This window comes from Ursus americanus, chromosome 27, assembly GCF_024610735.1.
Source record: "Ursus americanus isolate L20-20 chromosome 27, mUrsAme1.1.p, whole genome shotgun sequence".
In the NCBI taxonomy this organism is placed as follows: Eukaryota; Metazoa; Chordata; class Mammalia; order Carnivora; family Ursidae; genus Ursus; species Ursus americanus.
Window position 1 is genome coordinate 10,013,623 of NC_142153.1, and position 17,050 is coordinate 10,030,672.

General features: G+C 37.3%; 1 protein-coding gene across 2 annotated transcripts in view; it reads right to left on the reverse strand.

Moving 5' to 3' along the window:
- Positions 1-17,050, reverse strand: part of ADAM32 (ADAM metallopeptidase domain 32) — a 145,788-nt gene that overhangs the window by 9,501 nt on the left and 119,237 nt on the right. For both annotated transcript variants that reach the window (XM_087856383.1, XM_087856381.1), the window contains 3 exons: positions 10,919-11,024; positions 9,654-9,837; positions 7,103-7,186 (listed from right to left, as the gene is read on the reverse strand). In XM_087856383.1, the coding sequence (XP_087712509.1) occupies positions 7,103-7,186; positions 9,654-9,837; positions 10,919-11,024 (374 nt within the window). The remainder of the gene's footprint in view (positions 1-7,102; positions 7,187-9,653; positions 9,838-10,918; positions 11,025-17,050) is intronic.

A 17,050-nucleotide genomic window follows, 5' to 3' on the forward strand; every position in this document is an offset into this window, starting at 1 on the left:
AAGAAAGAGAAATTAGGGAATCCATCCCATTTACAATAGCACCGAAAACCATACGTTATCTCAGAATTAACTTAACCAGAAACGTAAAGGATCTATATTCTAGAAACTACAAATCACTCTTGAAAGACATTGAAGAAGACACAAAAAGGTGGAACAACATTCCATGCTCATGGATCAGAAGAATAAACATAGTTAAAATGTCTACGCTACGCAGAGCAAACTACACTTTCAAAGCCATCCTGATCAAAATGCCAATGACATTTTTCAAAGAGCTGGAACAAACAGCCCTTAAATTTGTGTGGAACCAAAAAAGGCCCCGAATCACCAAGGAAATATTGAAAAGGAAAAACAAAGTTGGGGGCATCACATTGCCTAGTTTTAAGCTATACTACTAAGCTGTGATCACCAAGACAGGACAGTACTGGCACAAAAACAGACACATAGACCAATGGAACAGAATAGAGACTCCAGAAATGGACCCTCGGCTCTATGGTCAACTAATCTTTGACAAAGCAGGGAAAAACATCCAGTGGAAAAAAGACAGTCCCTTCAATAAATGGTGCTGGGAAAATTGGACAGCCACATGAAAAAGAATGAAACTTGACCACTCTCTCACACCATACACAAAGATAAACTCCAGATGGATGAAAGACCAACATGTGAGACAGGAATCCATCAAAATCCTAGAGAAGAACATAGGCAGCAACCTCCACGACATCGGCCACAGCAACTTCTTTCATGACACATCTCCAAAGGCAAGAGAAACAAAAGAAAAAATGAACGTGTGGGACTTCATCAAGATAAAAAGTTTCTGCACAGCAAAGGAAACAGTCATCAAAACAAAGAGGCAACCCACAGAATGGGAGAAGATATTTGCAAATGACACTACAGATAAAAGGCTGGTATCGACGATCTATAAAGAACTTCTCAAACTCAATACACAAGAAACAAATAATCAAATCAAAAAAGGGCAGAAGATATGAACAGACACTTTTCCAATGAAGACATACAAATGGCTAACAGACACATGAAAAAATACTCAAAATCATTAGCCAGCAGGGAAATTCAAATCAGAACCACCTTGAGATACCACCTTACACCAGTTAGAATGGCAAAAATGGACAAGGCAAGAAACAAGAAATGTTGGAGAGGATGTGGAGAAAGGGGAACCCTCTTATACTGTTGGTGGGAATGCAAGGTGGTACAGCCACTTTAGAAAACAGTGTGGAGGTCCCTCAAAAAGTTAAAAATAGAGCTACCCTATGATCCAGCAATTGCACTACTGGGTATTTACCCCAAAGGTACAGATGTAGTGAAGAGAAGGGCCATATGCACCCCAATGTTCACAGCAACATTGTCCACAATAGCTAAATTGTGGAAAGAGCCGAGATGCCCTTCAACAGACGAATGGATAAAGAAGATGTGGTCCATATATACAATGGAACCTTACTTAGCCATCAGAAAGAACGATTACCCAACATTTGCAGCAACATGGACGGGACTGGAGGAGATTATGTTAAGTGAAATAAGTCAAGCAGAGAAAGACAATTATCATATGGTTTCACTCATTTATGGAACATAAGAAATAGCAGGGAGATCGGTAGGAGAAGGAAGGAAGAATGAAGGGGGGGTAAACAGAAGAGGGAATGAACCACGAGAGACTATGGACTCTGGGAAACAAACTGAGGCCTTCGGTGGGGGGGGATTGGGATAGGTCGGTGATGGGTATTAAGGAGGGTGCATATTGCATGGAGCACTGGGTGCTATACACAAACAATGAATCATGGAACACTACATCAAAAACTAATGATGTACTGTATGGTGACTAACACAACATAATAAAAAATTTTAAAAAGAAAAAGAAAAAGAAATATTAAAAAAAAACTAGGCAATTTGAGCAGGGTACAGTTTTGAAGGCATTAAAAAAAAGAGAGATTAAATCAATAAATAATAACCTTTCAAAACAGAAAGCACAGGTCCAATTGGGTTGACTAGTGAATTTTACCAAACATTTAAGGAAGAAATCATACCAATTCCCAATAATCTCTTTCAGAAATTATAAGTAGAATGAATACTTCTTGACACCTTTTATGAGGCCAGCATTACCCTAATACCAAAGACAAAGACATTATAGGAAGACTATAGACCAATACCTCTCATGAAATGTGATGTAAAAATCCTCAACAAAATATTAGCAAATTAATTCCATTAATGTATAAGAAGTATTATATACCATGAGCAAGTGAGTTTTATCTCAACTATATAAGGATGGTTCAACATTAGAAAATCAATTAATGTAATCCATCATATATCAACAGCTAAAAAAGAAAAATCACATGACCATATCAACAATTGCAGAAAATTATTCAACAAAATTGAACTCCTATCAGAAAGCTATAGAGGGAAACTTCCTCAAATTTTTAAAGAATATCTTCTTTAAAAATGTGACAGATAACATTATACCTAACTGTAGATTAAAGCTTTTCCATTAAGATAAAGAACAAGGCAAGAAAGTCCCTCTTTACAACATCATATTGATAAGGTAAGAAAATAAAAGGATAAGGATTAGAAAGGAAGAGATAAAACTGGCTTTGGGTTTGACAAAAGCATTATCGTGTCATAAGAACTCCCTCCTTTGGCTCCCCTTTATAAAAACAAGTAAATTTCAGGATCCATCCATGAACAAAAGTACCTCTGTGAGAGTTGTGGAATCAAGCACTACAGACCAAAGGATATGGGAGGAGTCTTGCTCACTTGTGCATCAGGTAATAGGCAGACAGATCTCAGTACAGGCTGTGGAATCAGAAGGAGAGCCAGTGAAGAGGACTCAGTTCCTCTTATATGCAGTTGGGGAAAACAGAGAGAGTGCCGATGTGGGCAGAAACCCATGGAGAAGATAGCCTTACAGAAGTCTTCCCAAGAATAGTTTCCCAAAAATAAATTCCTCTGTTCCTTTGAAGCACCCCCCAAAAAAATAAAATAAAATAAAATAAGAGTTCAGGTGCAAGAGTAGCTGCCAGTGCCATCCCTCCCCCAACGGCACACAGTCCAGGGCTGAACCAGTCAGTAGACACAGTTCCTGCTATATGCTTTCATTACTTCAGTAGGAAACCTGCCCACAAGTTGAGGGTAGATCCTCACCCAAAGATCCCCCCTTACCCGATCCAGGGGCACCCACAACACCCCAAGTGCTAACCCCACAACTCCCCACACTCTTCAGCCTGCTCCCTCTGTGTGCTTCTGAGTTTGGCAGCAAAAAGCTCTGGTAGACAGGGAATACCCTCAGAAAATCAGGCCAGGATCATTGAACAGGGAGAAATCACAAACTTAAGCTGTAGCACACCTTCTAGAAAACAGAGTTTTCTAGCAGCTGGCTTGGTGTGTTGTAAGAAACAGAGAAGACATACCAACTTAAGAATTCTTCCACAAGAGGGTTCAAGAAATGTGGAGCAAGTATATCTATATAAGGTTGTAGAGAGACCCAGACATAAGACCAGCAAATGTTATCTCCCACCTGATGACAACTAGTAATGATTTAAGAAGCTGACTACTTCAAATGTGAAAATAGCAACACAAAACTCCAAGGAACATGAAGAATCCTGGAAGCATGTTATTACCAAAAGATAACAATAATACTCCAGTAACTGAACTCAAAACACAGAATTTGGCAAGTTAGCTGAAAAAGAATTCAACAAAACTGTTTTGAGGAATTTAACAAAGAGAAATCATAAGAAAGAAAAATTCTGGAGATACAGAATGTAATAAATGACAAGAAAAATGCAATAGAGAGCATCTACAGCAGGACAGAACAAACAGAAGATAGAATTATTGATCTAGAGTACAGGAACTTTTAAATAAACAAGTCAGAGTAGAACAAAGAAAAAAGAATGAACAAGAGTGAAGAAAATAACACATGATCTAAAGGGAAACCATCAAACATATATATTAGAATAACTGGAGTTCCAGAAGAAAGTGAGGAAAAGGGACAGAAAGTCTATTTAGAGAGAGAATAAGAAAAGTTCAGGGAAGATGGTGGAGTAAGAGATCCTGAGCTCACCTCATCCCATAGACACACTGAGATAACAGCTACATATATGCAACTAACTCTGAAAATGACCTGAAAAATGGCAGAACAGATGTTCCACCACAGAGAGGAGACTACATTAAAAGGGGTAGGAGGGGTAGAGATGCAGTTGGGAACCAAACCCCCAGTAAGACTAACCACAAATAGGAGGAATACCCCAAGTAAAGAGGTGAGACGATCAGACCCCATCCTAGGCATCCCAGGCACCAGGGACCTGCATTGAGAAGACAAGTCCCCATAATATCTAGCTTTGACAACTAGCGGACTTAACTTTAGGAGCTTTTAAAATCAGCGGGGTTTAACTTGGGAGAGCTAGAGGATGATAGGAAACTGAGTCCCCACCCCTAAAGAGTCAGCAAAATAATTAACTCAACCTCAGACACAGCACAGAAGCAATAGTTTGAAAAGTGCCTGGGGTATGCACGAAGAAGGTTTATTTACTAATCTCAAAACATGCACTGGAGGGACAGGGATCTTCAGTAGATACCTCCAGGAACAAAATTGCTGATGGGCACCATTTCTCTTCCCCTCCCCCAGCTTGGATAACTGACACTTGTGGGAGCCAGTGCTTTCTCCATCTAGCTAGCTAGCACCGCATGCCCTGTCTCCACATTCCCCATCAGACCTGCCCCCATCTAATCTGCATGCTGCAGCAAGCATCTCTCCAAAGCAGCTCCTGCCCTGCCTTACTCTGCAAGCAGCCCCAGCAGGGGTGAGTGCCTCTCCGGAGTGACTTCTGCCCTGGGGAGAGGGGGAGATAACCACACACACCAGCATATCCATGGTTCCTCCCGCCAGACCTCTTAGCTGGCTGCACAGAGAGCAAGCTCTGCCATTTGGCATGCTTGCAACTGTGGCAAAGAAGCTAACTGCAGACGTCTAGTTGGCCTACCAGCCCCACTCACCAACAAAAGCCTCTCTGTTGGCCACTTAAGGAGCAAGCCCCACCATTCAGTATACCCACAGTTGTAGCCAGAGGCTGACTGCAGGCACCTAGTCTGATTGCCAACCTTGCCCACTAGTGAACCTGTGGTGACCTCTGACAGGTCTCTTAACAGCACAGGAACCAAACCCTGCCCAGTGAGCCAACAATAGGCAAAGGAGGGCATTGTAGCTGGCTGGGCTATGGCAAACATGGCTCAGCCACAATCGCAGGGTACATGCAGCCCACACAGGAGATACACTTAGAGTGCCTGGTTCTGGTGACCAGGGGGCATTGTGCTACAGGGCACCACAAAACCTCTTTTTTTTTTTTTTTTTTAAGATTTTATTTATTTATTCGATAGGATAGAGACAGCCAGCGAGAGAGGGAACACAAGCAGGGGGAGTGGGAGAGGAAGAAGCAGGCTCATAGCAGAGGAGCCTGATGTGGGGCTCGATCCCACAACGCCGGGATCACACCCTGAGCCGAAGGCAGATGCTCAACCGCTGTGCCACCCAGGCGCCCCACCACAAAACCTCTTCTACACAAAGCTACCACTTCCAAGACCAGGAGATATAGCTCATCTCCCTAATACAGAAAAGCGAACACAGAGAGTTAGACAAAATGAATAGAAGAGGTCTTTTGCCCTTTGCTCTTTTTTAAAAGATTTTATTTATTTATTTGAGAAACAGAGTGAGAGAACATGAGAACAGGGGGAGGTGGCAGAGGGAGAGGGAGAAGCAAATTCCCCACTGAGTAGGGAGCCTGACACAGGCCTCAACCAGGACCCTGAGATCATGACCTGAGCTGAGGGCAGATGCTTAACCAAGCCACCTAGGTGCCCACAGTAATTACAGTCTTTAGAATTTACCCAAATGAGCTGAAAACTTATCCCCATACAAAAACTGCACATGAATGTTTATAGCTCCTTTATTTATAACTCAAAATGTGAAACAACCAAGATATCTATCTTCAGTTGGTGAATAAGTTATGCTACATCCAAACAACAGGATATTAGCACTAAGAAGAAATGAGCTATCAAGCCAGGGAAAGACATGAAGGAACTTTAAATGCATATTATTAAGTCTAAAGAACGAGTCCGAAGAGGCTACACACTATAAGATTCCAACTATATGGCATTCTGGAAAAAGCAAAACTATGGAGACACTTAAAAGATAGATAGTTAGCAGAAGTAAGAGAGATGGAGGGATGAGTAGGCTGAACACAGAGGATTTTTAGGGCTATGGAACTACTCTGTGTGATACCATTAATGATGGATACCTGCCATTATACATTTGTCCAAACGCATAGAACAAACAACATCAAGAGGACACCTTGTGTAAACTAAGGACTTGGAGTGATAATGGTGTCTTTATAGGTTTATGATTGCAACAAATGTACCACTCTGGTGGCGAATGTTGATGGTGAGAGAGGCTGTATGTATTGGGGTTAGGAGGTATATAGGAAATCTCTGTACTTTCTTCTCAATTTTGCTATGAACTTAAAACTGCTAAAAAAAATAGTATATTAAAAAAGGAGGATAAAACCGAGTTTTCCCTCACTGTATATATTCACAGACATACAAATTATGGCATAATTATCTTCCCTTAATGAACAGGTGAATGTATTCATCAAACACATCTGAAAAGTAGCCATCTATAAGAATAAATCTGTTAGGGTCATCAACAATTTAATTCTATACAATGTTCTCTAATACCACCTTTGGTTAAAAATTTAGTAACCCAGGGGCGCCTGGGTGGCACAGCGGTTAAGCATCTGCCTTCGGCTCAGGGCGTGATCCCGGCGCTGTGGGATCGAGCCCCACATCAGGCTCCTCTGCTGGGAGCCTGCTTCTTCCTCTCCCACTCCCCCTGCTTGTGTTCCCTCTCTCGCTGGCTGTCTCTATCTCTGTCGAATAAATAAATAAAATCTTTAAAAAAAAAATTTAGTAACCCAATTTAACTCCACATTGAAGTGAGACACAACACACACTCTCAAATAAAAGAAACACAATAAATGTTGAGTGAACTAAATGATGCTATAAAGTGTCCAAGATAGATGTGACTTGGGGAAGCATAAATTTTGTGCTTACTTACTCCACGTCCTCCGCACTGCTCTGCACAAATATCTGCTAGAGTTATAAGGTACTTTGATTCTATACATTCACGATTTACACATATCTAAAAAAAGAAAAAATACAAAAAACTTTTTCCATATTACAGAAGTCCAACTGTCTTAATATTACAATCAGTAATTTTATACCATAAGACCATAGCCATTCAATATAATACGTTTCCATCTAAGTACTACTTTTGCTGTAACCTGCAAATTTTTATATGTTGTATTTTCATTTTCACTTAGTTCAAAATATTTTTCAATTTCTCTTAAAATGTCTCCTTTGGCACATGTGTTATTTAAAAATGCTTGTTTAATCTCCAAGTATTTGGGGATTTTTCAGATAAGTCTAATGTAAAGTATGGACAGGGTGATAATAATATGTCCATGTAGGTTCATCAGTTATAACAAATGTCCCACTCTGGTGGGGGATTGTTGATAATGGGGAGACTATGCTTGCATCGGAGCAAGGGAGTATTATGGGAATTCTGTACTTTCCTTTCAGTTTTGCTGTGAACCTAAAACTGCTCTAAAAAATAGTCTTAAAAAATAATTCATTGTAGGGAAATGGGAGATACAAATAAAACAAGACCAACAACAAAAAAAATCATATCCATATAACCACTTTTTATTATAATACTCTGAAATCTAACAAAACTATCCCTACAAGTACAATTTATATCTTGACTAGGTTTTGTTCCATATATCAAAAGTTTATATTTGAAAGAAAATCAATTCAATAAAATCAAGACATATATTAAGTTTTAATCAAATTTGAGCTATTATTATTAGAGTCCCCTAATAAAGATAATAGGAATCATTATTAAAATATGCTATATATACCTAACATTCTATTATGTAATGTCTGAAACATTCAGATATAACCGCTTCATGTTTAAAGTGTAATAATCAGAGGATTAAGGATAATATATCCTTACTCCAATATTTACAGCAATATCAACTTCTCTAAGTTGCAGTTCTCTTACATGAGTACAATCATACTTTTTCTAAAAAATTTTAGATTTGTTTTGAGATTAAAATGAAATATGGTATGTGAAAATGATTTCCTTTTAAACACTTTAAGCACAGCACAACTCTCTTCAAAGAAATGGCCTCACAAAACCCTTTCTAAATCCAAAGTAAATCTTTTAAGGCTTTACTGTGTGTGTTGAGTTTTCTCATTAGTTCTTTGGCCATGGTGGTGTGTCTAACAACTCCCTTTCAAATGTAGTCTTTATTGTCTGCTTGCCTCAGTTGAAACTGAGATGAAGAGTCCTGTTATATAAGGATGCTACAGACAAAAAAAAAATTGCCAAGAATGTTTCATCATATGTGATTTATAATATCATTAAACACTACCTCATAAAATGTGTTCTCATGCATTATCACTGAGGATTGTCCACGTTATTAAAAGGATTCTATTCTTATTATATTATCAACTGAATAATATCAAGTCATCTCTTGACTAGGTTTCATTTTTTAGTTGTTTTGGCTCCATGGCCTAAATATATCTACTGAACTCCTTGGCATAGACCTCCATTAAGAAGGCATTTATGACTCCGGGGCATGAAGAGGAAGTCAATATTAAGAAGACTACACGCTGTGCTCACTTTGGCAGCACATATACTAAGAAGACTACTTACTGTACCTACAGTAAAATTCATTTAAACTATAAAACCACCAGAAGTGGCTACTGACATACACATTTCACATATTAAATAATTTGTTCAAAATCATCTATTAAGCGGAAACATCAGAACATAGATGCATGCACATCTTTGTCTTTAATGCCTACAGCATATATTATATTATGGTTCCTCATAAGCAAAGACCTGGCCAGGAATTAAATGACATTTTGAAGTAAATTTATTCCTTCTATGTTTTCTCCAGATATGGGTTAGCCTCAGAGATAATGAATTACAATAATCAATAATAATAGTCAATCTATATTTAGCCCTCACCCTGTGCCAGTCATCATACTAACCACTTTACATTTATTTCATTTAATCTTCGCAATAACCCCACTGAGTAAATGCTATTAGTATCCTCACTTTACATACAGTTGTAGGTATCTCAGACTGGTTATGTAACTTGCAAAATGTCAAAAAAATAAAAAAGCAGTTTTGAAGATTTGATTCTAAGAAGGCTGATCTAAGTTGTGCTCTTATCTACTGGGCTACAAAGAGACATATATTACTAAGTGGGATTTCTTCTTTCTTCCCTCAGGAGAAAAGTGAATTTCCATGCTATGAAGTACTTAATATATTCCCAAGATCTCTCCCCTCCACACTACAGTCCCAAAATACTTGGGAGTTTCTTTGGTCATAATACTGAAATTCTGAAGAAGATCAAACATTCCTATTGCCCTTTTAATATCTGGAGACAAAATGAAGCTTATTCATTTTCTTCTTATCTAAATATTTAAAGTTACATAGCACTAGAAATGAATTGAAATTTGATACATAAATGAAAATATTTATTAAAGAAATGAATAAAACTAGATTAAAAAAAAACAGATTTTAAATCATTTACCCTCCCTTTATCACATCGAGAGCCACTGAAGACTGTCATTGGATCTCGTTTGGATTCAGTCGACTTGTAGTCTATAGTTATACATAAATTATTTTGTACAAAAGCATAAATCACAGCACCATTTTCTCTATAAAAAGGAATTCGAGTAGGATAAGTACAAATTAGCCTTCCACATTGAAGATTGCTGCAAACAAAATAAAATTATATGATTATTACATATTAGGCATTTATTAGGAATGCTTCAGATTTGCTTTCTTTGACAAAAAAAAGAACAGTTCTCCATTCATGTCAAATGTTACTAGGGAAAATGTAATATTTTAACACTAACATTTAAAGTAAATATTCTTGTAAGCTTGTAAGCTTATCTTTCAATGGCGCTAATGGTCTTTTATTCCCTGTGCAGATTTATATACTTACTTTCAAATAATCAATTCACTCAAGTATTTCATATCCCTCTGTAGAGGGATAGAAAGATAAGTAAGTTGTGACCCCCACCCTCAAGGACCTTACAGTTTAATACTAAATGTAATATAAATCCCATTAAAAGTGCTACAAATAAAATAATTCTTACAGAGATTTAAGATGAGGACACATTCTAATTTAGCAATTAGGAGAAATTTCATGGAAAAGATGCCATCTGAGTCAAAGCTTAATAATTCGTAGACTTTCAATAGGCAGAGAGTAAGGTATTACTAAACAAAGTAACAGCATAACAAACCAAGGAAACAAAACTACGTGGCGTGTTTACCAGTGTACAAATTCCATATGTACAAGGGCCACATATGCTTTGGTAATGAGTAGCTAACTCAGTGTCCAGCACATAGTAGATTCTTAATAAACGTTTGTTAAAATAAATTCATGACCAAAATATCAAAGAGCTTGCTCTTCAGATGCAGGAGAAACTTAATTTCATTCTATAGACACTGGGCAGTCTTCAGCTTGGGCACGCAATGAAGTGAATGGGGATAGTATTTTTATAAGGAAAATGAGCAGGTTTAAATAGGAAAAACAAAATGGATATTATTACTTTCAATCTTGGATTGAATTTAGAAGACTAATGACCCACATACAAATATACAAAAATTAGACAGAAATTTAAGCCTGTAGCACAAGAAAGATGTCAGCGCTACAGAATTTGATTTAAGATTCACTCCCATACACATGTAATACTTGAAACCACTATAATGAATGACATATATAGAGAAAAACTGAAAATAGAATCTTAAAGAACATAAGAAAAGTATCTTTAATATTGCATAACATACCTCCATGTACAGAATTGATATTCACCTCTTTTTAGACCACAGTTCCCAAACCTATCAGCTTGAGAGTTTATTTCTTCATAGCAGGCAAATGGTGCATTTTTTGAACCTGCCAACATTAGAAATATATTTGGATTAAAACTGCCTTCCTTTTTCATCTTAATCCATTCCCTCATATATTATATGTTAGCTTTGGCTTCTCTACTAGTATCTAATTCAGGATGATTACACAACATTTGCATCAACATGGATGGAACTGGATGAGATTATGCTAAGTGAAATAAGTCAAGCAGAAAGAGACAATTACCATATGGTTTCACTTATTTGTGGAATATAAGGAATAGCAGGGAGATCATTAGGAGAAGGAAGGGAAAAATGAAGGGGGGGAAGAGAGGGGGAGACGAACTATGAGAGACTATGGACTCTGGGAAACAAACTGAGCGTTTTAGAGGGGAGGGGGTTTGGGGGATGGGCTAGCCCAGTGATGGGTATTAAGGAGGGCACGTACTGCATGGAGCACAGTGTGTTACACGCAAACAACGAATCGTGGAATACTACATCAAAAGCTAATGATGTACTTACTGTATGGTGACTAATATATCATAATAATAAAAGCTTTCCTAGTGAGACTGTAAGAAAAGAGAATTAAAGTGACAAGCAGTGCTCATAGTTATAACTCCTTTTGTTTCATTTTCGGTCATTTCCATCACAAAAGATATCGTGAGGGGTAAGGAGAGTTATAGAAGCATAAACCATGAGAGTGCTCTGTGAAACAAGGCAATAGAGAGATAATACAAGAAAACTATACTTGCTTTTCTAGATTATGAGTCGGAACTCATAAAAAGCCAGGTCTATAACAAAATCTCATTGAAGAAACCTAATTGTGTCTTCAGGAAGCCTAAAATGAAGGGAGCAAAACTGCCAAACTATTAACTATTTTTTCCTTCATTACTATATTTAGTTTTCATCACTGCTTAAAAAATTACCAAAATTCTGGGAACTTAAAACAACACCCATTTATAATATCACACAAATGAGTCCTCTTTTTGCTCAAGAGTCTCATAACACTAAATAAAGTTATTGGCTGGGGCTGCAGTCTCATCAGAGGCTGAAGTCCTCTTCTGAGCTCACTGGTTGTTGGTAGAATTCAGGGTCTTTTAATAGCCATACCTTCCTATTCTTACTATCTGCCAGGGGTTGCTCTTGGCTCCCCTCATGTCCTAGTCACATGACCCTCTCACAACATGACAGTTTATTTCTTCCAAGCCAGCAAGAGAATCTCTCTGACATCTCCCATCTTTTAAAGAGCTCATAAGATTAGGTCAGGCGCACTCAGAATGATCTCCCTCTTGATTAATGCAAAGCTCACTAATTATGGACCTTAATTTCATCTTCAAAATTCCTGTATCTTTACCATATACTATAATCACAGGAATGATATTCCATCACATATTCACTGGTTCTGCCCCAACTCAAAGGGAGGGATTATCCAAGGCCTGTACACTAGGAGAATCCTGAATTCGCATGGAACCACAAAAGACCCCAAATAGCCAAAGCAATCCTGGAAAAGAAAAGCCAAGCTGGAGGCATCACAATTCTGGACGTCAAGTTATATTACAAAGCTATAGTGATCAAAACAGTATGGTACTGGCACAAAAACAGATACATAGATCAAAGGAACAGAATAGAAAACCCAGAAATGAACCCACAACTATATGGTTAATTAATCTTCGACAAACTAGGAAAGAATATCCATAGGAAAAAGACAGTCTCTTCAACAAATGGTTCTAGGAAAACTGGATAGCAACATGGAAAGAATGAAACTAGACCACTTTTTTACACCATACACAAAAATAAATTCAAAATGGATGAAAGATCTAAAGGTGAGACACGGAACCATGAAAATCCTAGAGAAGAATATAGTAAGTAACCTCTTTGACATCAGCTGCAGCAATTTCTTTCTAGATATGTCCCCTGAAGGAAGGGAAACAAAGGCAAAAATAAACTACTGGGGCTACATCAAAATAAAAAGCTTCTGCACAGTGAAGGAAACAATCAAGAAAACTAAAAGACAACCTATGGAATGGGATAAGATATTTGCAAATGCCATATGTGATAAAGGGGTAGTATCCAAAATAGATAAAGAACTTATCACACTCAACACCCAGAATAATCCAATTAAAATGGGCAGAAGACATGAACAGACATTTTTCCAAAGAAAACATACAGATGGCCAACGGACACATGAAAAGATGCTCAGCATCACTCATCTTTAGCAAAATACAAATCAAAACTAAAATGGGATATCACCTCTCACCTGACAGAATGGCTAAAATTAATAACACAGGAAATAACAAATGTTGGCAAGGATGTGGAGAAAGAGGAACCCTCTTGCACTAGGTGGGAATGCAAACTGGTGCAGCCATTCTGGAAAATAGTATGGAGGTTCCTAAAAAGGTTAAAAATAGAACCACCCTAAGATCCAGCAATTACACTGCTAGTATTTACCCAAAAGATACAAAAATACTGATTCAAAGGGACACATGCAGCCTGATGTTTATAGCAGCATTATTTATAATAGCCAAATTATGGAAAGAACCCAAATATCCACTGACTGATGAATGGATAAAGAATATGTGGTATACATATACAAGGGACTGTTACTCAGCCATAAAAAAGAATGAGATCTTGCAGCGCCTGGGTGGCTCAGCCTGTTAAGTGTCTGCCTTCAGCTCAGGTCACGATCCCAGATTCCTGGGATCGGCCAGCATCAGGCTCCTTGCTCAGCAGGGAGTCTGCCTCTCCCTCTCCTTCTGCCCCTCCCCTGCTTGTGCACACACTCTCTCTCTCCCTCTCTATTAATAAACAAATAAATAATCTTTTAAAAAAAGGAATGCTTTCTTGCCATCTGCAACGACATGGATGGAGCTAGATAATAATATGTTAAGCGAAATACATCAGTCAGAGAAAGACTAATACCATGTGATTTCATTCATATGTGGAATTTAAGAAACAAAATAAATGAGCAAAGGGGGAAAAAGAGAGAGAGGCAAACCAAGAAACAGACTCTTAACTATAGAGAACTGATGGTTACCAGAAGGGAGGTGGGTGGGAGCATGAGTTAAATAGGTGATGAGCATCAGGCGTTGTATGGAAGTGCTGAATCACTACATTGTACACCTGAAGCTAATATTACACCGTAGGTTAATTAAATGGAATTTAAATAAAAACTTTAAAAAAGAATTCTGCCTAGCACAGCTACCTTCTCTAAAATGAAACTTGCTAAACACAGCTGCCTCATCTATAAAAGTAAACAATATCTACCTCAACAGATTGTTAGGAGAATTAAGATGATGTTTATTTAGCCACTGTGAATTCCCATCTAATCCTTCTCCATCTTCTTTTACCATTAAGGGGATTTCTCTGGCTTACCTGCTCCTTTAATTACATTTCCCCCCACGTTCTTTTTCTCTTTACCATTTCCTAATTCTCTTCTCACCATTTTTAAACTTATTGGTCCATCAAAGGTGACTGTATAGATACCATCAGGAAAGATGATGTTATTTCTACGTATTCATAATATTTAATCAGTTCACTTGTAAATCTGATATACCAGGTTAGTAATGCCAATTCAGGGCTTGTTAAACACCAAGATATTATTCAAGAAAAGTCAGAAATTGGATAATTCAGTCCCGTTTGGAGAGATAATATAAAAATTGTATTTAATCACAGACTACAGACGGCCCCCAACTTACAATGGTTCAACTTAACAATTTTTCAAATTTATGATGGTGCAAAAGCAATACACATTCAGTAGAAACTATACCTCAGAATTTGAATTCTAATCATTTCCTGGGCTAAGTGGTAGGATACTCACTTGTGATGCTGGGCAGCAGAGGCAAGCCACAGTTCCCAGTCAGACACACAATCATAAGTGTAAACAACCAATACACTTACAACCATTCTGTACCCATATAACAATTCTATTTTTATAGTATTCAAAAAATTACATAATATATTCAACACTTTATTACAAAATAGGCTTTGTGTTAGGTAATTTTGCCCTATTATAGGCTAATTAAGTGTTCTGAGTACCTCTAAGGGAGGGTAGGCTAAGTTATGATGTTCAGTAGGTTAAGTGTATTAAATGCATGGTTTATCAAGATACAACCCCATCATAAGTTGAGAAAGATCTGTAGTCAGATGAATTCTGTTGAAAGTCATGTTCTTCTAGGCAATTTTTTTATTAGTCCATCTATTGTATCTAAAGGTACCAATGAACTTTATTATTAATTTCTCTCTTGAATATCCTCTTTCATTAGTGTTAGGGACTTTCAGATCACTGTGGGTTTTCTAGGGTTAGATGGAAACACTAAAAATGCAACACTTTGCAAATGTGAAGTCACATGTCAAAATGTTCCCTTGAATCCAGTATACTGACCAAATCTACTAAGAGAATCTGCCCTTCCATAGTCCAAAAAGTGTACTTAGGTTCCCTGTATTCTATTATCAAATGCCATGAGGTACAGTTAAATAGTGAATGTACTGGCATAGATACTTGTACATGGCTAGTACTAGGGTAGTAAATATGAATGTTGGAAAATTACTGCAAATAATTTAGGCAATCCTCATAAGTAGCACTGAGCATTAGGAAGTTTGAGGCTATACTCCTTGACAACTATTAGAGACTACTAGCTTATGTTTCCAGTTGGATGGCTACCCATTTCAACTAGAATAAACAGAGAAGCTGAAATATTAGCTAAAATTTTAGCTTTCATAACCTGACATCTGACTCAACTTCATCTTGTGACTAACAGGCATTTACAGTTTAACATATCCTAAAACCAAATTTTGATTTACCGCTAGACTTCCTTATTTCCATTTTTAGGACCATTAGTCAACCAGATGTTCAGGCCAAAGCAGAAATCATCTTTGATTTCTTTCTTCTCCTCACTACCTGCCTCTACCACCAAATCCAAGTCTTGACACTATTTCCTAAATACAGCCAGAGTATGATCACTTCTCACCTTCTCAATGGCTACAAGTCGAGGCTGAGCTATCATCAATTTCTCTTCTAATATTCTATAAAAGCCTTCTATATGACTCCCTGCTTCCATTCTCCACTCCCTATAGCACATTCTGTATACCATAAATCAGTCATTTAAAAAAATAAAAATCATTTATCAGTCTCTGACTTAAATATCTCGAATGGCTTCCTATTTCCACCAAGGATAAAATCCAATTTTCTTACCATGATCTTCACTCAACTTGGTTCACCACAATTCAGCAACACTGTCGTTCTTTTTATGTTTATTGCCTGAACACTTCACTGGACTATAACCTCCATAACAATAGGAATCTTTTTTTTTGTCTTGTCCATCACTGGGTTTTCAGTGCTAAAAGAGTAGTGCCATGTCCAATTAAGGTGTTAGATAAATATTTATTGAGTGAATGAAAAAATCAACACCTTAGGTAACTATATCCCATAATCTTTCTTCCTTATGGAATTTGACATCCAAAACCAAGACCTCCAACATGAATTATACCTATTCTATTTGAGGCAATAGAGATTTTTAAAGATTAATATTTGAAACGAACTTCTTAGTGATCTCTTCTAAATTATATTTCCAATGTCAACTCACTAATTTCATTATATTTTCTGTTTGTGGTCCCCTAAATATTTTTATTGAAAGAGGCAATATAAATCCTACATTTTTCAAAGAATTAGCAGATAGAACAAATTTAAATTTTCCACAAATGAATGATGAGAGGAGAGAGTAGAAATCTTTTCCTCATGTCTTCTAAGAGAGCCTTAAGAAGCATTTAAGATAAGTAAGCATAAACTTACTGAATCTGAAGCCCCTTGACCTATAATTCTTTTCCACCTCCAATAAACTATAGATTACAACTTATACCAGCTTAAATGATGAAGAAATCCCATTTCTAGTAAGTCCAAAAATTCATAAAAAATTATGAGACTAAGAACAGACTAATGAAATATAATTTATTACACTGGCATTGAAGGAAGAAATAATAGGTAGTTTATCTTTCTTTCTCTTGTTTTCATTTATGTTTACATTCCAGCTTCATTTTTCTATTTCATTAGGCCCACCTTTCTCCACATGGTTAAAAGCA